This window comes from Equus przewalskii, chromosome 22 (assembly GCF_037783145.1).
Source record: "Equus przewalskii isolate Varuska chromosome 22, EquPr2, whole genome shotgun sequence".
Lineage (NCBI taxonomy): Eukaryota > Metazoa > Chordata > Mammalia > Perissodactyla > Equidae > Equus > Equus przewalskii.
Window position 1 is genome coordinate 37,963,952 of NC_091852.1, and position 20,252 is coordinate 37,984,203.

The window sequence follows — 20,252 nt, forward strand, 5'->3', positions numbered from 1 at the left end:
GTGAAATCTACAGCAGCTGTCTAATTTTGCCTTTAACGATCATAGCAAAAGCTCAAGGAAGTGAGCCAATACAGCGCCGGTCTTTAGTAACCAGATCGTTTCTATTTCATTTTCAGCCAAGGGAATGGATAATGAAAACAAAATTAGTCCCCCGTCAGTAAGTTTACTTGACAACCTAATTTTTACCAACCTTTAACTTTTATTCACATGGATATCCATAAGAGCTATTTCTTTTTTGTGTGTAGACAACCTTAATAACTTTTAAATACTGGCTACACAAGATAAACTTCAGCTGGCTATCACTTCTTTAAATCCACTTATAAAAACTACTGGAAAACTTTTTAGCTATTCAAGGACTAGTATTAGGCTAAAAAAGACAAGGCAAACATTTAGTCATCGCTGTGAACTGCTGAGCCACAGATCTTTGATTCAATCAGCAAAGAAAATGCAGAATTCATACCATTTTACATATGACCTAAAACAACTGTATAGTAATTTTTATAAAAGAAACTCAATTCCTTAAGGATTACAATTTTCCAGATAAAACTACTTACATTGTTTAAAACAAAAAAGCTCTCTCATCATATATCATCATCCAGTTATAACCAACACATCTGAGACTAGTCCTAAATTCTTCCCTCCTTAGCCTATGAAAAACAGGTATTTCAGACATCTAACTAATTCATGTATCATCATCCAGTTATAACCAACACGTCTGAGACACTAGTTCTAAATTCTTCCCTCCTTAGCCTATGAAAAATAGGTATTTCAGACATCTAGCTAATGGGGACTTACAGATATTTATTTTGAATAGAAATCTGACATTCTTCAGAAAATTACTCTTCAGAAATTAATTTTCTGAAGAATGTGAATAAGGGAAACAAAGTAATCAAATCAATGACCCAACAAAGTTATGTTATCACGCTGGTTAATAACCACAGGTTCATACTTGAAAGAAACTCCAAAATAACTTTAAAGTAAGTTATGTAGGAAGAGGCATGACTGCAACCTTCCCCATTTCAATATTTACAATGTATAAGTAAATATATTGCTTTATTCAAGTCAGTTTGCCTAAAGAACAATTTTTCTTCTAAAGAACAATCTTAATCCAGTATTTAATTTATAATTCCAAACCTGTTTTCTTCCACAAAGGCTTGGCCCAAAGCAATTTAGGTTAAATTTCAGGGTAGCATACATTTATGCTACATGCCACAGGTAAGAGATACTGATTATAAACATATCTGATATACTTTCTGACTGTAACAGAAGCTATCATTTTACACTATCTCAAGTAGGAAAATGTACAGCTTTCACTATTTAACATTTGAAAACAACTCTTAGGTGTTAGTTTCCTAAAGGAGAAAAATTAAAACAAACAAAAAAACACCTATGAATTAAAACACACACACAAATAGGTATTACTGAATTGACATATAGGTGAATGGCTTTCTTGTTTTAAAAAATAAACCTCAAATATTGGGTTAATGTGTCACTCTTAGGGATAAACTACCAATTCTTCAAGTAAAATTAAATAAGTTGGTTTGAAGTAGTTAATGATGGGACTTCAATAATGTAAAACTCTCTCTGTATATTCTCTATGGCTCTGGAATTTAACTGGTTATGTTCAATATAATACACTTAGTGGGTCTTGGAGCCCACTGCCTGTAAAATCTCCCATGGAGATTCAAGACCACCCATTGAAAATAGTACAACATTACTGCCTTGAGCAAGAAGCTGGTACATAGGACTGGTTATTCAAGTCTTTTAAATACTATTTTATTGAGGAATTGTGGGAGGTGGGGGAGGGGAAGAAGGGGGATTCATGAGTGGATGGGGGAGGAAAACTCAGACATAGAAAAAACAGTAATTTCAACAACAAAAAAACCCCCAGTGATTTCTAAAGCAGAGGTTCCTGTAGAACCCTGGACTCCTCATCACACCCCTCCCTTTTTAAACAGCTACATAAACAAAGTAATAAGTGCTCAATTTCAGAGAGAATTACATTATACTCCATTTGAACAGGCTACAAAGTACTTTTATTTGAAAAGCTGCTTCTCCTCTGTTATAAACAATTTTACTCAGCACCAATTTCAGACAAGAGAAGATGGCTGAGGAGATGCGAGGTGGAGTTAGGAAAAATTCACTCAGGTCTTTCAATGCCTTAAATAGTTGATCCAATAAAGATCCTTTAGAGAAAACTTTAAGTCTATTTTTTTTCCTCCAAGTAAGCAAATCATACAGGAGGGCTTTTCTTTTCTAGGGTACTGCACCCTGTCTCTTTAAATTCCAGGCCTGCCCCATTTCCCACGCATTCAATGAAAGCAACACGTTTGCTGGCCTCCAGCCCACAATGTCAAGTAGTTTTCTTGCTATTGAATTTCAAGATTATTCTTTTGGATCATTTGCCCTTTAGTTTTAAGCACGCCAAAGCAAAAATAATGTCTTTATACAATAACATAAAGAAAACTCTGAGGTCTTTACAAGACTACAAGCAGAGAACACCTTGTCCTTTAGTTCCCCTTTCACTGCAAAATATGCTTGCACTCTATCTGCTCCAAATAAGGGCCATTTATACATTACCCTCGTCTGCTACAGCTCTCTGTCCTATAATAAAATTCTATGAGTATATTTATTTAATTTAGTACCAAATTTGCAATTTCTAACAATCTGCAATAGTCAAATCAAGTCTTCATGCTGTTCAAACTCTCAAGTCTTCAGCTCGGTCCCTTGAGTATTTGGTTAGAACAGGTTTTGAGAACAATTATTTTCTGTAGTTGCAGTTAAAACATCTACACAATTTAATAATAAAAATAACAAGCAAATATTGTGAGCTGTAATCAAGGTGCCAACGAGGATATTTTCCTCATTCTCAGACACACCTTAAGCCTAAACAAAGGAATCCAGGCCAGTATGAATCCCATTTAGAATTCTCTCAAAAGAAACAGAAACAGTTAAATAAAAATTTATCAGAACTAAGTTAAGCCCATGGAAAATAATGTCATTCCAAATGCTAACAAACAGAATTTAAACTCGCCATTTCATTCAAGCAGCTAATATAGAAATGCTCAGGTCACAAACATCAATTTTTATATTTTACATTCTAAGGGGGAGTTAATCTAACTATAATTTATGAATTTTGTAAAAGCATCTAATACCAAAGGGAAAACAGACTCTTTTTTTTGACATATAGTTTTCCCGTGCGTTATGTATTTGCTATGCATAATGTTTAATGTTTTTTTAATGTTAAAAAGGCAAAAATGTTTTCCCTTAGATCATAATATCATAGACAATCAGATAAATATTAGATTGCAAAGAGACCTTTTAAAATAACTAAAATGAACTCTCTCATTTTGTAGAAATCATTTTTTAGCTGTGTTTAAGGAATATTCATACCAATCTATCTGCATCGTATATAAAAGCATGAAATTACATTTTAATTTTCACTTTTTAAAACCTCTGGTTATTTTTGTAGCCTATAGATGAAATATTATTAAAATCATTTTAATACTAAAATATTGTTTATGTTTATGAAATTATACATCAATTCTCCATCCAAAAAGGACCACTTCTTCTTTCTGCCCCAAACATATTATTTTTGCCTTGGCTGGTAGTTATTTTGGTACTTTTTATATCTCATAATTTAATGCTTAACTTCTAAATTATATACAAGGATTCACAAACTGGAAATGGATCTTTATCTCCAACTACACATCCCATTTCTTCCCAGCACCATCACCATATATCCAAACTGATAAGAGTCCTTTCATTTGTAGTCAATTTTTAAAGTCAGATGTAGGCTCTAGAAAAAATTTCTAACATTACACATCAAGATAAACATATTAATTAACAAAGTTATACTTATCAAAACTCCACAGATAACAAGGGTCAAAACTTTTCAAAACATTCCTAAGTACTCCAAAAATGTATACTGAACTGAAATATTAAACATAGCTGTCTTTCTGTTACAAAGAATATCTTACAGTATCATGTACTTATAAATCAGGTTAATCTGATTAATTTTAAAACCCCCACAACATTAATTTTCAAGAAAGGTTAAGAACACGATTTACATGTTTCTCTTTAAAGCTTACAATCAACTTAGGAAACATTTGTGTACATATTCATTATAATATTAAAGGAAAATGTTTAAAATGACAAGGTGGTTAAAATTTCAAACAACAAAGTATAAAAATGTTCCTTGGGGAAGACATCCCTTGAAAAAAAGGAAAGAAAGAAAAAGCTTATTGTAAACAAGTACATATGCACAACTAAATATCTAGTTTTACTTTCACATAAGTAATATGTCATTCAAGAAAGCTTGAAAAATTCAACAAATTTTACTGATGACAAGAATTTCCTGATACCCCACCTCCCAGAGAGAATGTCTATTAACATTCTCCTATATAGTATTCCCTTCCCATCTTTTCACTGTCATATTTTTATCTGTCACACAATTCTCCAAATGTGAGTAAAGAGGAACAATTCTGGCCATTTTAATATACAGAAAGCGGACTGAATCAATTGTTAAATCAATGATGATGATACTACATCACGCAACATTAACTACAAGCTACTGTATGGCCTTTACAACATAAGAAACTTCTCATTTATTTGCTGCTCTCTTTAAAAATGTCCGCATTTGTGTATTTCTGTATAAATTAAATCCTTGTCTCTAGTTAGTCATTCGATAATTCCCTTTCACAAGCTGCAATGCTAACCAGAATTATTTTTCTTTGACCTAAAAATTAAGCAGCATGTTGCAAGTAAAGGGTGGAAAGGTACTTGCTTTTCAAGACAACTTTAATTAAGCATTTGAATTTTTAAATAGAAAACCCAAGTATGTATGTTGAGTGATCAAAGATTTGATATACTTTCTTCTAATCTGTTCACATGATAAGTCCAAGTCCCCAATTACTTTTCTATTGATAATAGAAACACACGTAGTTATCTGAAACATACTTCAGAAAAGCAAACTGAGCAACAAAATTTCAAAGCCTAGCCTATGTTATATGAAACACCAAAAAAAAAAAAGAAAGTCAACTTTCATGAAAAACCCAATGATCTAACGACCTGGTCAAGAGCCATACTTGAGGAAGAAGAAATAAACACGCAGGGCGTCTTGAGTTCTTGGAACACTGCAACCTACAAATAGTAGTTAATGGCTGGTGTAAATGGCACCAATATAATCAGAAGGTAGCTTTTCATAACCAAAACCCAATCACCTATTTGGTGAACGATCATCTTCTATTTCCCTATTATTGCAGCAAGTCTTTTAACCATTTCACTGTTCACTCACCATTAAAAAAGGTAAAATATTGATATACTGAAGTTCAGATCAACATTTTGTTTCTTCAAAAGATCATTCTCCAAATTGCTACACTCATGAAAAGTGAGAAATCAAATACAGCAACACGTCTATTGTCTAGCATGAAAGTCAATATACATTTGATATCTAGTAAATGGTAGTTATTTTATCAATATAAAAGCACTAGATCAACGACACACTCAGAATTTATCCTTTTTTAAAAACTCAGGAAAAGTAATATTTCAGAGCTGGAAAAGCCCACACAGCTCATTCAGTCCAAACACATCCCTTCTACCTCGCAGGCCAGGGCCTTTCCTGCTGCATTGCTAAATACTGCTCTGACCAGTTACTGGAATACATCTGACTCCTATTTTTAAAGCTAAAAGGCTAGTTGTATTTCATGGATTAAGTAGTAAAAAAATTATAGAGCTGGCCAAGTCTCTCAAACTTGTGTCTAGCTTTTAAAAAAGTATCCAAAGTAGGTGAAGAAAAAATAAAGGAGAAAAGACAGAAAAGGAGAAAAATTCATTCTTGCCTACAACACAAGCGAAAACACATTCTAGAAAATGTGATTCTCAGCAGACACAATGTTTCCTGTTAAATACAAGTGGTGGTTCTTTCTGTTTACACAAAGTCAATTATTAGAGGTACAGAAGAAATGAGTTTCAGAACACGGAGTAATAATTTAACCACTCAGGGGAGTGGAAGCTAAAGTCAGAATTCTAAAACTTTTTTCTCACTTATAGAATCTGCCTTTATGTTATACTGTTGCCAAAAACTTCCAATGTCTAGAATACAATGATCAAAGGTATGAGTACTATCCACAATGATAATATAGGTCCCATCTCATCTGATGTGTAACCCGAACGCAACACAGGAGGAGCAAGATACATATATACAAAGAGAGGTGAGTGCCGAACTTACTGAAGTATGTAACACATGCTAGGTGGTCCAGATGATGAGGAAAGTTGCTTCCCACCACTCGTTACCATTTCTGTGCACAGGTAGGAAAAGTCATACAACGAGTATCTCTGATGAGACAATCTGGGGCTATGTCAACATTTTAAAAGCAACCAAATCCCAACAGCCTAAACTCTATTTTTCACTAAGTCACTATGAAACAGCTGCTTATAAAACAGGAACAGGGAAAGAAATCAAATGGAGGAAAAAATTTTGTAAAAAAGAAGAATATTTCTTCAACACAAAGAAAGCTTTCATTATTCAGCAACTCATACTTAATGAAGTATTTTGGGTAAAAGGTATGGATGACATGAAGTCTACAACGAACCTTGTTTTTAAACACTCAAAATGGTATAAATGTTCATCATAATAAAGAACCTGATGCTAATCTCCCCCAACACCACCCTGGCAGGGAGGGGAAGGAAGCAGGACAGAAAACCTAGCTGCAAAAATTAAAGGCATCATGCAGACTACGTTTCCATCTAGAAGCATTAAGAGGCAAGTAAATCTCCCTACTCCCTAGGCCACTGCTATTGTTATCAATATTTTGGGAAATTGTTAACGTACATTTTGTTTTTTAAAATCAATATATACACACAGCATTTGGCCTGGTATTGATGGGAAAATAACGAACTAATGATTTCTGCTGGAAATGAATGAATAAAAAGTCTACCTTTGGCAAAATCAAATATTTTGAAAATTTATTTGGCTCTAAGAATATCAAGCTTCTAACATGGGTAATAACTCTAATTAAATTCAACTGACCATCTTTATTAATCACTTATGAATATTATTTTAAATAAACGCACTTCAAAATTAAGTTCAAGATAAGCCATAATTTTCTTTAATAAAGAATGATGGTGGGGCCAGCCTGGTGGCATAGTGGTTAACTTAGGCATGCTCTGCTTCGGTGGCCTAGGTATACGGGTTTGGATCCTGGGTGCAGACCTACATCACCCATCAAGCCGTGGTGTGGTGGCGATCCATATACAAAATAGAGGAAGACTGGCACAGATGTTAGCTCAGGGCCAATCTCCCTCACCAAAAAAAAAAAAGAAAAAAAATGATGGTGCACTGATGTTATTCAAAAAGTTAATTCTTAACTACTACATACCAACTAAGTCACACCCAAAGGCTAATCTTATCTATTTAGAAATTCAATGATAATAGCCTTCTTCAGGCCTCAATCACTACAAACTTGCCACACTTAAAAGGATTACGTCATGCAACATTATTTCTTAAAACAATGTTCTGCATCCTTCATGGAACTGCAACCCTACCATGGGGGAGGGGCAGAATATTAGGGGGCACATGGCATTCAGTAACAATTTTTCCTAATGATTTAATCTCAAAGGAAAACCTTACATTAATCCATAAAATAAATTTGATTTTGCCTGAAAGTAGCTATAGAACTTTTCCCCTTTAAATAGCATCTACCATGGTCACCACTTAATTAAATCCTAGATCATGTCTACAAAAGCAATTATTGCTGAACATTTGTCTGCTAATATAAGTGAATAACTACTCAACGTTTTAAAAGTAAACATTTACCACCATTTATTACTAGTTATCTTTGCACCGGCACACTTGTGACTCATTGTGTCTACATGCAAGATCACTTCACATTTCTAGACTTCTGATTAAAAGACAAATGAGAGGGTAAACAAAGATGAAGAATCTGAAGTGTCTTTTCCAGCTCGCAAAGACACAAGCACATTGAAGGCAGGGACCTCCTCTTTCTCTTATTTACATCCCCCCATCCTTTCGCTGTATCCTGCACATATAAAGTTTGTTGCTTAAGCACATTACCATGCCCACAAATTATATTCTTAAACAAAACCCCAAAACCAGACAGGAAAACAAAACAAAATAAAATACACCAATTTGACAAAATTGAAAACTTGTGTACAAGAAAAAGATATCATACATTAGGATACAAGAAAAAGAAACAAAAAATGGGACAAGATATTTTCAACACAAATAACAAAGGATTAACATCCCACAAATAAGAAAAAAAATTCCAATCCTTTTTCCTTTTTTTAAAGACAAGGGATTTTTTTTTTAAAAAGCCAATAAAGAGGAAATTCAAATGGTCAATAAATATGCAGAGAATGCTTAACCCCACTAGTAATCAAAGAAATGCAAATGAAAACAAAAAGATAACATATTTCAACTAAACATCAAAAACATGAAATCTTAAAGCACCCAGTGTTGGCAAAGATGTAGAGAAAATGGTACTCACCTCCTGACACAACTACTTTGTAGAACAAACTGACAATGTCTAGTACAAACGAAAACGTACCCACAATTCAAATTCTAGGCATATTTCCAAAATCTTGTTCATTTGTACAAGGTAACATACAAAGATGTCCACTGCACAGAACGGAAAGTGAGCTATATATTCCTTCATGGGGGAACAGAAAAGCAAGCACAGGACATAGTCCTACGATTAAATACTGAGCAGAAGAAAGTAAAGGGAATGCATTCGTTCTCTATAGATGAAATGTGGAAAGGTTCAAAAGCATATTGAGCAGGGGGAAAAGCAAGACGCAAAATTATTCACGCATGAAAATGTTCCCGAATTAAAAAATGGCAACTGTTGCACAACCTTGTGAATATACTAAAAACCACTGAATTTTACACTTTAAAGTGGTGAATTTTATGGCATGTGACTTATTGTTCAATTGAAAAAACTTATGCACCCGGTATGATACGCTCCATGATGATTTTAAGGTACAATATACTGTTACTTGTAGCAATATAAATGTGCAAGTGTCCATAAATAGATGGAAGAAAGGCCAACCGAGTTGGAAGAGAAGGTTGGGAAGCATTTGAAAACTTTAGCTGCATCCATAATACTTAATTCCCTAAAATCAAAACAAAGACTCAAATATGACCAAATATAAACATCTGTTCATTCTTGGTAGCAGGGATTTGAATGTTTGTTTTATCATTCTTTCCTCTGTATTTTCCTGTACTTTCCTTGGGGCGGGGTAAGATACAAAAAGGGCAAAAAATAGGCATATCACAGATGACAAATGGTAAATATATACATACATAAAGAAATGTGGCATTACTAATCAAATAAATGCAAATAAAAATGAGGTATCGTTTCATCCAGCAGATGGGCAAAGATTTTTTTTTAAAAAATCTGTTAACTCCCAATATTGGCAACCATGTGGGGAAATGACCACCCAACTTCTGGGGAGACAGAAACTGGTTTAATCTTTTTGGAGGAAAGTTTGGTAATGCATACCAAAATTTAAAATCTATGTACCTTGACTCAACTCCCTTCTGGAAATTTAACATAAGGAAATTATGGGAAAAGCCATAAAACTGAATCTCAAAGATGTTCATCATGGCATTATCCACAACAAATTAAAACTGAGAACAATCTATATGTCCAAATAAAGTATAATAAATTTATATTCAATGTAATACCATAAAATTCAGCATTAAAAAGATCATATTCCACCATATACCATGAGGGTAGGAATGTTCATCTGTGCTTTATCCCCAGCTCCTAGAAGTGTTCTAGACACACAGTATGTACTCCCAAAAAATACATGTTGAATAAATTAATGCTAATTTACATTTTATATACATATATAAAGATGTCTACCAAAATATTAATTATGGCCATCTACAAGGAATGTTCAGGTAACTCCTTTCTTTATATTTCTATAGTTGGATTTTTCTACAATGAACATATATCCATAAATTACAAAATAACACAATTTTCCTGTGCATGTAAACAAATTAATATATGGGTTCTTCATAAAAGCTGCACTGTACAACTGTGCAATGTAATTTCTCAATTTCTGTGATATCTATAACATATTTTTTTTTAAAAACTTATGAATTAGTACCTGTGATATCATCAATGGCAATTATTTATCCAAGGACTCTTTTCAGACAAATTGTATTCCCAAAAATGAATACAGCACTATAAACAAGAATAAGGAAAACCAGAGAACAAAAGAGGATAGAAGATTAAGACATTAAAATATATTATTATGAGAAAGAGGAGGAACAGACTGGCCACACACACACAAAACAAAATGTTTTCAAAGAATATTAATTTGTATCATAGAGACAAGAGAATTTCTCTTCCTACATGTTAGCTTCTTCTTTGAGGAGTGAAAACATAAAATTAAAGAGAAACTATAAAAGCCAAGGGAAAAAATTAAACAATCCTATATTATTCCCATTGGGACAGTGTGAAACTCTACGTTTCAGAGATCAAAAATATTCTAAAATCTGGTCAATAAAGTCAAGTGCACTGATATATTGAGACCTTGCTTAATTACATAATTGGTATAATTGTTTAACATCTCCCCTGCTCCCCAAGTATGTAAGCTTTCCAAGTTCTCTTTTGAAGACTTAAGTCACTAAGAGAAAAATACAAAAAAGTTCCGCATTTTAGAACTGTAAAAGCTGTGTTAAGTCGAAGGGATCAACTGTAACAGACGACCAGAATAAGAGCTAAAGGCCTACGGTTGGTCCACGGAAGACCACTGGAAAGAAACTTCAAAGAACCAAGAGAAGGAACAACGGATCTTTAAGGTAAAATTATGAGACTGCTGGCTACCCCTGCTCTGTCTACCCCACAGAGGTAGTTCTAGAGCGTCACCTGAAATAACAGGATGTAAAAGGCTTCTGCCTACTACAGATAATACACCATAAAATGGACAGTGATATTAACTATAAAATATATCCAGTAAAAACCCAAGTTTGGATTTTCCTTTTCTGAAAAAAATTGTTACACTGGAATTCAGTCAGCAAATTCTTTAGAAGATTTATCTTGTCTCTTTCCATTAAATGAGTGTTTATTAGTAACAATAATAATGGTTAAATAAAAAATCAGCTTCCACATATTAATAGGGCAGTTTATCTGTGCCAGGTTGTAAGTTGAATATTTTATATCAGAGGTTCTCTAAGTATAGTCCGGGCACCCCAAGATCCCCAAGACGTTTTCCAGGGATTGGCAAAGCTAAAACTATTTTCATAATAACTCTAAGACATTATTTGCCTTTTTCACCCTCATTCTCTCATAAGTGTGCAGTAGAGTTTTCCAGAGGCTACAAGATGTGTGGTAACACAACAGCCCGAGTACAGGAGCACATAAGAGGATCCAGTCGTCTATTAAACAAAACATTAAAGAGATGTACACAGAAAAAAAGCAAAACGATGCCACTCTCCTCACTATTCATTTTGTTTCAGGAAAAATTTATTTTTCATTACAGTAGTGTTTATATGTTGACATGTAATGGGTTGATGTAATTTGTTTAAAATGTCTCAGGTTTAATTTCTAATACAGTAAATATCAATAGATATAACTTACACAGAAAAAACTCTTTGGAGCCTTCGATTTTTAAGAGTGGAAAGGGGTCTTAAGATCACTGTTGGATAACAGATGATTCATATCTAGGACTCAATTTACGAGGTAATGATTCTATTCTATCATGATTCCTGTAACACAAACGAGAAAACAGACACAGAAGTGACCTGCTGACCAAGGGGTCTCTTAAGCCAGCATCTGAACACAAGTCTCTAACTCCTAACCCTGACTCCTCCTCACCACTGAGCACCAGTATCTCCCCAAGATAGCTGAAGATCGTTTTTAGATCCCTACATGCTAATCCCTTTTTAAAATGCAATATTCTCTACCAGGTCTTTCCTCTTTGCCTTTTAGTCTTAAAAAAGTAATGAGTGCTCATTGCAATGCTTTAAATACATAGAATTAACTTTTTTAAAAAATCAAACTACAAAATAACTTCCCATCACTGCCAATACCCTAAGCACCCACTAAAGAAAACTACTGGTAAGAGTGTGGTGCCCACTCATCCAGAATTTATTTATACACATGCACACATATACTTCTTATCTGTATAAGCACATTTTTTAAATGGAATCACACTGATTTAGTGACTTGCTTTATTTCACTTAATATCTCTTGAAGTTCTTCTTCCTGCAACTACAAATTGATTTACCCTCTTTTTTTTTTTTTTTTTACAGATTACCATCATTTAACTGTACCCAACTGAGGTCCCCTATATGGCTCGCTTCCAAATTTTTGTGATTAAAAAAGTCACTAGAGGGGGCCGGCCCAGTGGCGCAGGGATTAAGTTCACATGCTCTGCTTCAGTGGCCTGGGGTTCACCAGTTCGGATCCCAGGTGTGGACCTATGCACTGCTTATCAAGCCATGTTACGGCAGGCATCCCATATATAAAGTAGAGGAAGATGGGCACGGATGTTTGCTCAGGGCCAGTCTTCCTCAACAAAAAGAGGAGGATTGGCAGCAGATGTTAGCTCAGGGCTAATCTTCCTCAAAAAAATAAAATAAAAAATTTTTTCTTAAATAATAAGTCACAAGAAATACACTGTATCTTGGGGTAGTTGTGAAGCCACATCTGCTGTAAAATTCCTAGAAGTAAAATTGCTGGGTCAAAGGGTATAAACATTTAAAATCTTCATAGATGGTGCCAGGTGCCCTCCAAAATGTCTGTGCCCAATTTGCATTCTCACTAACAGCACATGCGATTTCCTCTAGCAATTCAGCTTTTAAGTGCCTCGGAAAATTATACTTTATGTTGCTTCAAAATGCCAAGTAGTAAAACTGTTCTCATTGGTCATCTTAATTCCATACAGAACTCTACACAAATCTTACAGCAATCACCGAATCTATCAGTAGAGACAACCAATTTTATTTTTTCCTTAAACCCTTTAAATACCTCAGAAGAGAAAATATATCAGGCACACACAATATCTTCAACTAGTAAGCCATCAATTTTTAGATACCCTGATAAAAAGCTATCCAAATTATTTCAGAAGACTATACAACAGAAATCAGAACTACACAGTAAAGCTGGGCTCAAACACTTCAAGGAAAGTTATGTGTGGATTTATTATGCTTTATCTGCCCACTCAAAGGACTAGGGCTACAAACAAAAAGCCATCAAATTACACCAGTGGCCAAATTAGCTTACATAAAATAATAAGCATCAGATTTCATATCATAAATGTCAATGGAACAGATCGCAATAGTAAGGATGACTGTAATTGGAAAGAAAGTTCACTCAAATTCACATCATCCTGAAAATGAAAACATTAATATTTTAAATGAAATGTTTTCAATGTGACTATTCATTTCATTCACATCAGACTACTACAAATCTTTGGTACTAATAAATAAGATATGGTCTTTTTTAGCAAGTAGATAGTTTTAAAATGCATTATACTCTGACCCACCTATTCTCTAGCAGCTAATGGATATTCCAGGCTTCGCTATTTCATCAAAATCTCTCTTCTAGGACTTTGTGCTAGTAGTTTTCAATTGAAAGTCTCCAATACGTCTTTGGGACAGAGTAAAACCTCATTAATTCAAGTCCAACTAGCTCAACCTGAAACAGTATATGTAATTCTCATTAGGCAACAAGTTGAAAATAGTATAATTTCTTCTTCTACAAGTGCTCATAGTATTACTGTGAAATAAAGGAAATCAACCTGAAAATCATTTCACTTTTCCAAACCAAAGATTTATGAAACTAAGGACTCATCCATCTTCCTGGCTGAGCAGTCCATCCTCAGTTCTAAGGTCCACTGTTTATTAGCCACCGTACAGTGAAAGTGATTTAACTTGTCGTTATTAAGAGCCATTTACAGTTTAGAGTAGGTGCGTTTCTTTTAAATATCTTATAACTCAGATTCTTCATAAAGCCATTTTTGCAGTTTCTCCCATTTCCAATCCTATCCCTTATAGATCTACAATATTGCAAATACAGCACCTTAAAAGGTACAGAAGTAAACTTAGAAATATCTGACATTCACATTCTCTATCTATTCTTATCATTTTGAGAGACTTTATCAGCCAAAAAATAAGTCCCGGCGTAAGTGGCATGTTTGGTGTTACTTGAATTTACAGCTAACTATTCCCAATGAACAGAGAAACCTTCTCTTGCAATCTGAATCATGTGTAATTACAGTATGACAAGGTCTCTCCTGGGCTATGTAAGCTGGCATTTTTCCCAGGACTTGTCACATCATGGGAAGCACACATACAAATAAAAATCCAAAAATAAACATTTTAAAACAATGGCTTATAGACTACATAAAGAAACTCCACAGCTGAGAATAAAAATTAAAGAGCCCAACCGACAAGCAGACACCTTTCACTGGAGAGGTCTGAGAAGACATCGGTGTTATCCAATGGCGTACCACGCCTAGCAACAACTCCCAGGTGTGGGCTGTGCAGGCAGCACCCTCAGCTTCCCTCAGGCCAGAAAGAAAACCATTAAGTATGGGAAATAAAGGGGAATGTCACCATACACCCACAGAAGGAGAGAAACCGTGGTAGAATATGGGGAGGTTGATCATCTTTAATTTCCTAATGCCAATTTGTGGATTGTTAAAGCGCTTAAACAAAGTTATCTTAAGAACTACATCTTCTGCCAACTGACTTAATTTTCCTAATACAATAAATATTGCTTTTCTTGTTAAGTGTATTTCACCTCGAAGCGAATAGCAGCCAAGCAGTAGTCATATGTGTACCAAAGATCTTAGGAGGTGGCTTCTTTTGTTTAAACTCCTCTGCAGTGGCTGTATAGATAGATGGAAAGGGAGAGCAAGACTCCCCAGGAAGCATCATACTCAGCCTCAAACAGCAACAGACACTTGACAATACTCATCCTTCTCACCTCTTTAAGGAAACATGAAGTATAATATCTCTGGCTAATTTGGATATGAAATGCTAACAAAATCTAAATGTTATTTCCCATAGGCCACGCGTATTCCTGCCCCTCTATTAGAAGCCGGATTCATTTATTAAACACCCAGCAAAGCCATCAAATTCAACTGTTCAAGTTTTCAAGAGGAGCCATAAAACAAACCACCAAAGGCAAAACATACAACCCTCCGTCCCATTACAGGAGCTCTGGAAACAAAAATAAGCATCAACAGAAACCGCTGCCACCTCTAAGGCACACAGCATTTCTCCTCTCTTTATTCAGCCCCTAAATGTTCAATAATTTCCACGTAGCTCTAAGCAGAATGGATTTATTACCATGTTACCCTAAGAAACTGCAGGAGTTCTAGATGCCAATAAAGATTACGGATCAAATGGAAGATAACTACTAACCATTGTGTCGACTTAGATAAATAAACCTGCTCACAAACAAAGCACCTTATTGTATTTGTACTGTTACCTCCACTAATCCAACTAAAACAACCAGACAGTGGCTTTCCAGACGCTGAAGGGAATAGAAATCCGGATTTCTCAAACCGTCTTTAAATTTCTTTGAAAATAACACCCCATTTCATTTTTTTTCAAAACTGTCCTTTATGGCAAATGTTTGGGACCGCAGAGGCTGAGCAGGATTATGCAAACTCGACACCAAGGCTAAAAACCAACGTGGGGAGGGACTGAAGCAGAAGGCAAGACGACACTCCTCCTCGTAAGTTAGCTTCGACCCTTGCAGGGACCCACTTCCCTGCGGATCACATCGGGCAGACACTTCAGAACCTGCTCAAAATCGAAGGAGCCATCCAGTGCCATGGGGGCTAGGGACGAGTAAGCCCTCCAACTAAACATAAAATCCTGACAGTGTGGGGTGGGGGTGGCTAACCCACAAAAAGAAAAGTCTATGACAACTGGCACCCAATGCCTCATCCACAAGGCAGAGAAGACCCTAAAGAGAGGCGACTTCTCAAGACGGAACAATAACTACATCCCATGCATCCTTTGCTAATAACACAGGTAAATTTCAATATGTCTAGGAAAAAAAAGGCGCAAGCTGTTTATTTCCTCCAGCCCCACTCCCCAAACCTCCCAACCCAACAACTAATTGCACCTTCCCCACAGAACCCGCGGCTAACCCCCGAGGACCGGTGAGGGCTGCCTGGGGATCAATAAACACTCGACACCTGACGGTCCTTTCTCTGCGGTGACTTTCATGAAGCCGAAGTCGCGCGCGCGCGGGCGGGAGCCCGGACCTGGCCGGCGCGGCGCCGCGCACCCGGGTCCCGAGGCTACGCCGGCGAGCGCGACGCGGGGGGCGGGGAGAGGGGCAGGGGGACCGCCCGGGCCAAGCGATTGTTTCCACCGCCAGCAAAGACATTTTTTATCAAGCTCCTTTTGTATTCGAGCCCTACCTCTTTTTGGCCTAGGAAAGCTTTCGTGCAAGTGGAAGACGACTTTCTCCACAAAGTGCTGTATGTTACTGTGCTCCGGGCCGCGCACGAACACCATCCAGTCGTGGGTGAAGCCCTCCACGGTGGGTTTTTTCCTCACCTGGGCGCGGTGCCCCAGCTCCAGCTTCACCTGCACGGCACACTGCGGGCAGGGGGAGGAGAGACAGCCGTGAACAACAGGAAGGCGACCGTTCGACACTGAACATTGCGTCTGACATTTTTTTTTCCTCCTTCTTGAAACGCACATAAAAGGAAACGGCGGTGCTGTCTGCATCCACGTTTCACGCGCGTGGGCGCGCACACCCCACACCCCCCAAGACACCCCACCCGGCCGCCCCGGCCCTGGGCCGCGCAGCCACACCGGCCCGATTGTAACGGAATGTTACCCCCAATCGGCAACGGGGTCCGGGGCTCGGGGGGAAGAGGGAGAGCACACTCATCTACTACAAGCACGACAACAAATGCATCGGAAACAAATTAGAAGACAATTAGGAGGCGATGCCGGGGCGGTTTCCCAGCGTGGGAGGGGAGGTAGCTGGGACTCCGAGGGGGGTTTTTGGCGAGCCCCCTCCCCGAAAGTACCGCGGCGACAGGCACACGCCGAGGAAGTCTTTGTGTACGTGTGTGTGTGCGTGCGTGTGGAGCGCTGTGCCAGGCGGAATGGAAACTACAGGCAGCCTCTGCTGATGGGCACAAACTCCCGTGCTCTTACCACGGGGTTCGTGCACAACAAAAATGAGACGTCGTCACACACACACGCCCGCAGGAAAACACGCCGAGGCATCCATAACTTAAGGCACCCCGCACCCCCCGGCGAAAAGCCCCACGCGATCGGCGAGGCCAGCCTCACAGAGCCCCCGCAACACACTTCCAAGAGCCAAAGTGGCCCCAAAGTACCTCCCACCTCCCCCCAAAAATGAAATTCAGAAAGGCAGGGCGGCGGGCGGACAGCGGCGGAGCCTCGACTGCGCACAGCCCGGCGCGGGGGCAAAGTTGCGTGCGGCCCCGCCGCTGTCAGCCCGCACACTCCCGCTCACACACGCGCGCCGCGGAGAACGCACCATCGTAGCGGCCGCCCAAGCTGCTCGCCGCGTCCCCGGACTGTGCCCGCGGCTCCTGGCGGCGGCGGCGGCTGAAATATGGCTGAGTTATTATTCGCCTCCTTCCACCGTGTGTGAGTGTGTGTGTGTGAGTGCGCGCGTGTGAGCGAGAGTGCGCTTCTTGCGATTGCAAAGAGAGGCGAGGAGGGAGGCAGGCGCGGGGGGTGGAGGGGCGAGTGTGTGTGAGTGTGTGAGTGTGTGTATGTGTGTGTGTGTGCGCGCGCGCCGGGGGGGGGGGGGAGCGGGGAGGGAGGGGAGCGGAGGCTGAGGGAGAGGCAGCAGCTCCCTGCAAGCCGTACCAACCTTTCTCTAATTGGAACCGCGGAGCGCTGGCGCTGTCTGGGCTGCGGCGGCGGCGGCGCAGGGCGAGGGAGGAAAGGCGGGGAGGGGGGGGTCTTTTATTATTATTTTTGCAGGTACTTACCGAGCTAGCCATGCCTGGGGGCCCGGAGGTTTGCTGGGGTGTTGTGTGGTACCCCCCCTCCCCCGCCCCCCTCAGCTGTAATTCATGAAGAGGCTGCTATGAATGAGAGCGCGCCCAGGAGCGGAGGGTAGATGGCGGACATTCTCTGCCTTTTTCCCCCCGCGTTCGCTCGCTCGCTCGCTTATTAAACTCAGCCCCAAAAGCAAAAGCAGCAGCAGCAGCAGCAGCAGCTCCAGGGCCAGAGGATGAGATTCCGGAGCATGCGCCGTGGCGCCTGACACCAGGGCTCCGAGCCTCACGGGGCGGAGGGAGGGCGCGAGGGTGGGGCGGAGCGCGCGGGGAGGCCGAGCGAGCGAGCCAGGGGGAGCTCGAAAGAGCCAATCACCGGCCACCTCCCGAAACCCCGGCTGCCCGCACCGCCACACTGGAACGCCTCGCTTAAAGTAACAGGTTCCTGCTGTGGGGTGGGGGGGAGGTGGAGAGAAGGGCGGGGAGGGGGCGCTGGAGTGGGGAGAGCGGCCAGCTGGGGAGCCATCCCAGCCCCTGTGTAAACTCCTCTCGCCCTACAATAAAAAACGGATTAAAACTGCTGGAATGTAGCCACTGCCCAGAGCCCCCAGCAGCCGGAGAAGGGGTGTTAAATCAAGTCTTTGGCGTTAGTTAGCACGCTCGGGGGAGGATGGGGGCTTTCTTTTACTTTCCACCACGTCTTTTTGTGGTTTTGTGCTGAAAAGGCAAGAACTCACACCCAAACAAACTTATTTAGAGACAGAGCGAGAGAAATGCCAGCCTTAAAACAAGCATTAAAAAGCCATCGCTGAGACTGTTATAATCGGCAACAATCCCCTAGCCCCCTTCCCCATCCACTCACAGGGACCTGCCTGCCACCCCCACTCCCTGCTCTTCTGCCACCTCCACCGAAAATTTAAAAATGAAATGAACAAGGGAGAAACAATGCTATTTCCTTCCAAGCGAACGCCTCCCGCGTTGGTAATCCCCGGCTAGGAGGCGTCCCAAAGCGGTGCCCAGGTGAAGGCGAGACGCCTGGGAGCGCCGGGCGCAAACCCTCGGGGGCCAGGGTTGGAGTTGTTTTCTTCGGAAGGTTTCCCCTCCTGACAGCCTACTGAGTTGCATCAGAACACTGAGGATTGTTCTCTGAGGACGCGCGGGGCTACTGGGAGTCTTAAAATAGCAGATAAAGTTAATACTGACTGTAATGTGCATAAATTGGATTATAATCTTTAGGCGTATTGGTGACAACCAACGTAATCCATCTCTGGGTATTAATCCGGTTAGGCTCCCGGGTGACAACCAGTCGCAGCAGTGTTCCCAGAGTTGCGCTCCTGCAAACGTTCCCACTCGGGTTGTATTTGGGCTCGGTGGCCGGGAATAGAACAGCCCAGCCACGCGTGGGGCGGGGGAGGAGTACTGACTAGCTTCCTTCAGCAACGCAGATAACCTTTGCAAAGGAAACGGATAAGATCTAGACTATTGATTTGAAAGTGAAAGATGGGTGTAACCTGGGTTCGTTAAATAAAGATCCTTGCATCTTCCTAGCCCTCATTCCTTTTTTGCCATCTTCTTTCTTTTCTCCCCTTCTCCCCTCATCTCCCAACTTCTTTCTGATTCGTTCCTTCGGCTTCACTCTCTTCTCCCTGCCTGCCCTCTTTAGTTGCCTCTCTTCTTTCTAGTTCAACTTACCTGCTTTCTTCTTTTCCTTTTTCTTTCTTAGAACCACCAAAGAAAGTTGTCTTGGCCCTTGGATTAAAGAGAGCGGTAGAGGGGAAGGAGGTTACCTGGGGCATCGGGGGTCCCTGTTGCTAATTTTCAGTTCTCCCAGCTGCTCACAAAAAGATAACCCGCATCGGATCAAACCCCTTCGGGCCAACTTTAATTTCCAATGCAAGCCCCCAACTCGAGTGTTTTGAACCCCTAAAACTGGTATTCTCTCCCCCGGTTACAACCAACCTGTTTAGCTTGAGGACCCCAGTTCCTCCCACCCTTCTTTGGATTTAGCATAGAGTGGAGTGAAGGACTGAGAGGAGAAACATTTTAATCCAAATCCAAGGGCATAGATTTCTCAACTGACACACGTGTACGCAGATGCATATCAACTTGTGGGTGTAGTGTAGGTGTGTCTCTGTGTATAAGGACTACGTTTACATACACATAGACAAGCCATGTGTTAGGATCTCCGTGAAGGGCAGACCTATTTGCCATGCAATATTAAATTTTTGATAAAATAATCAAATTAGAGAGAAGTCATTTGGAAT

At 39.7% G+C, this 20,252-nt stretch overlaps 1 protein-coding gene across 2 annotated transcripts in view; it reads right to left on the reverse strand.

Annotated features, from left to right (window-relative positions):
* Window positions 1–18,283, reverse strand: part of MLLT3 (MLLT3 super elongation complex subunit) — a 253,615-nt gene extending 235,332 nt beyond the window's left edge. The window contains exons 1-2 of one of the 2 annotated variants that reach the window (XM_070589688.1): window positions 17,980–18,283; window positions 16,417–16,597 (exon numbers count right to left, since the gene is read on the reverse strand). In XM_070589688.1, coding sequence (XP_070445789.1) covers window positions 16,417–16,597; window positions 17,980–17,991 — 193 coding nt within the window. In that variant the 5' untranslated portion in view covers window positions 17,992–18,283. Of the gene's footprint in view, window positions 1–16,416; window positions 16,598–17,516; window positions 17,787–17,979 lie in introns of those variants that run through there. The other variant, XM_008531961.2, reaches the window with a different exon arrangement.
* Window positions 18,284–20,252: the final 1,969 nt, after the last annotated feature.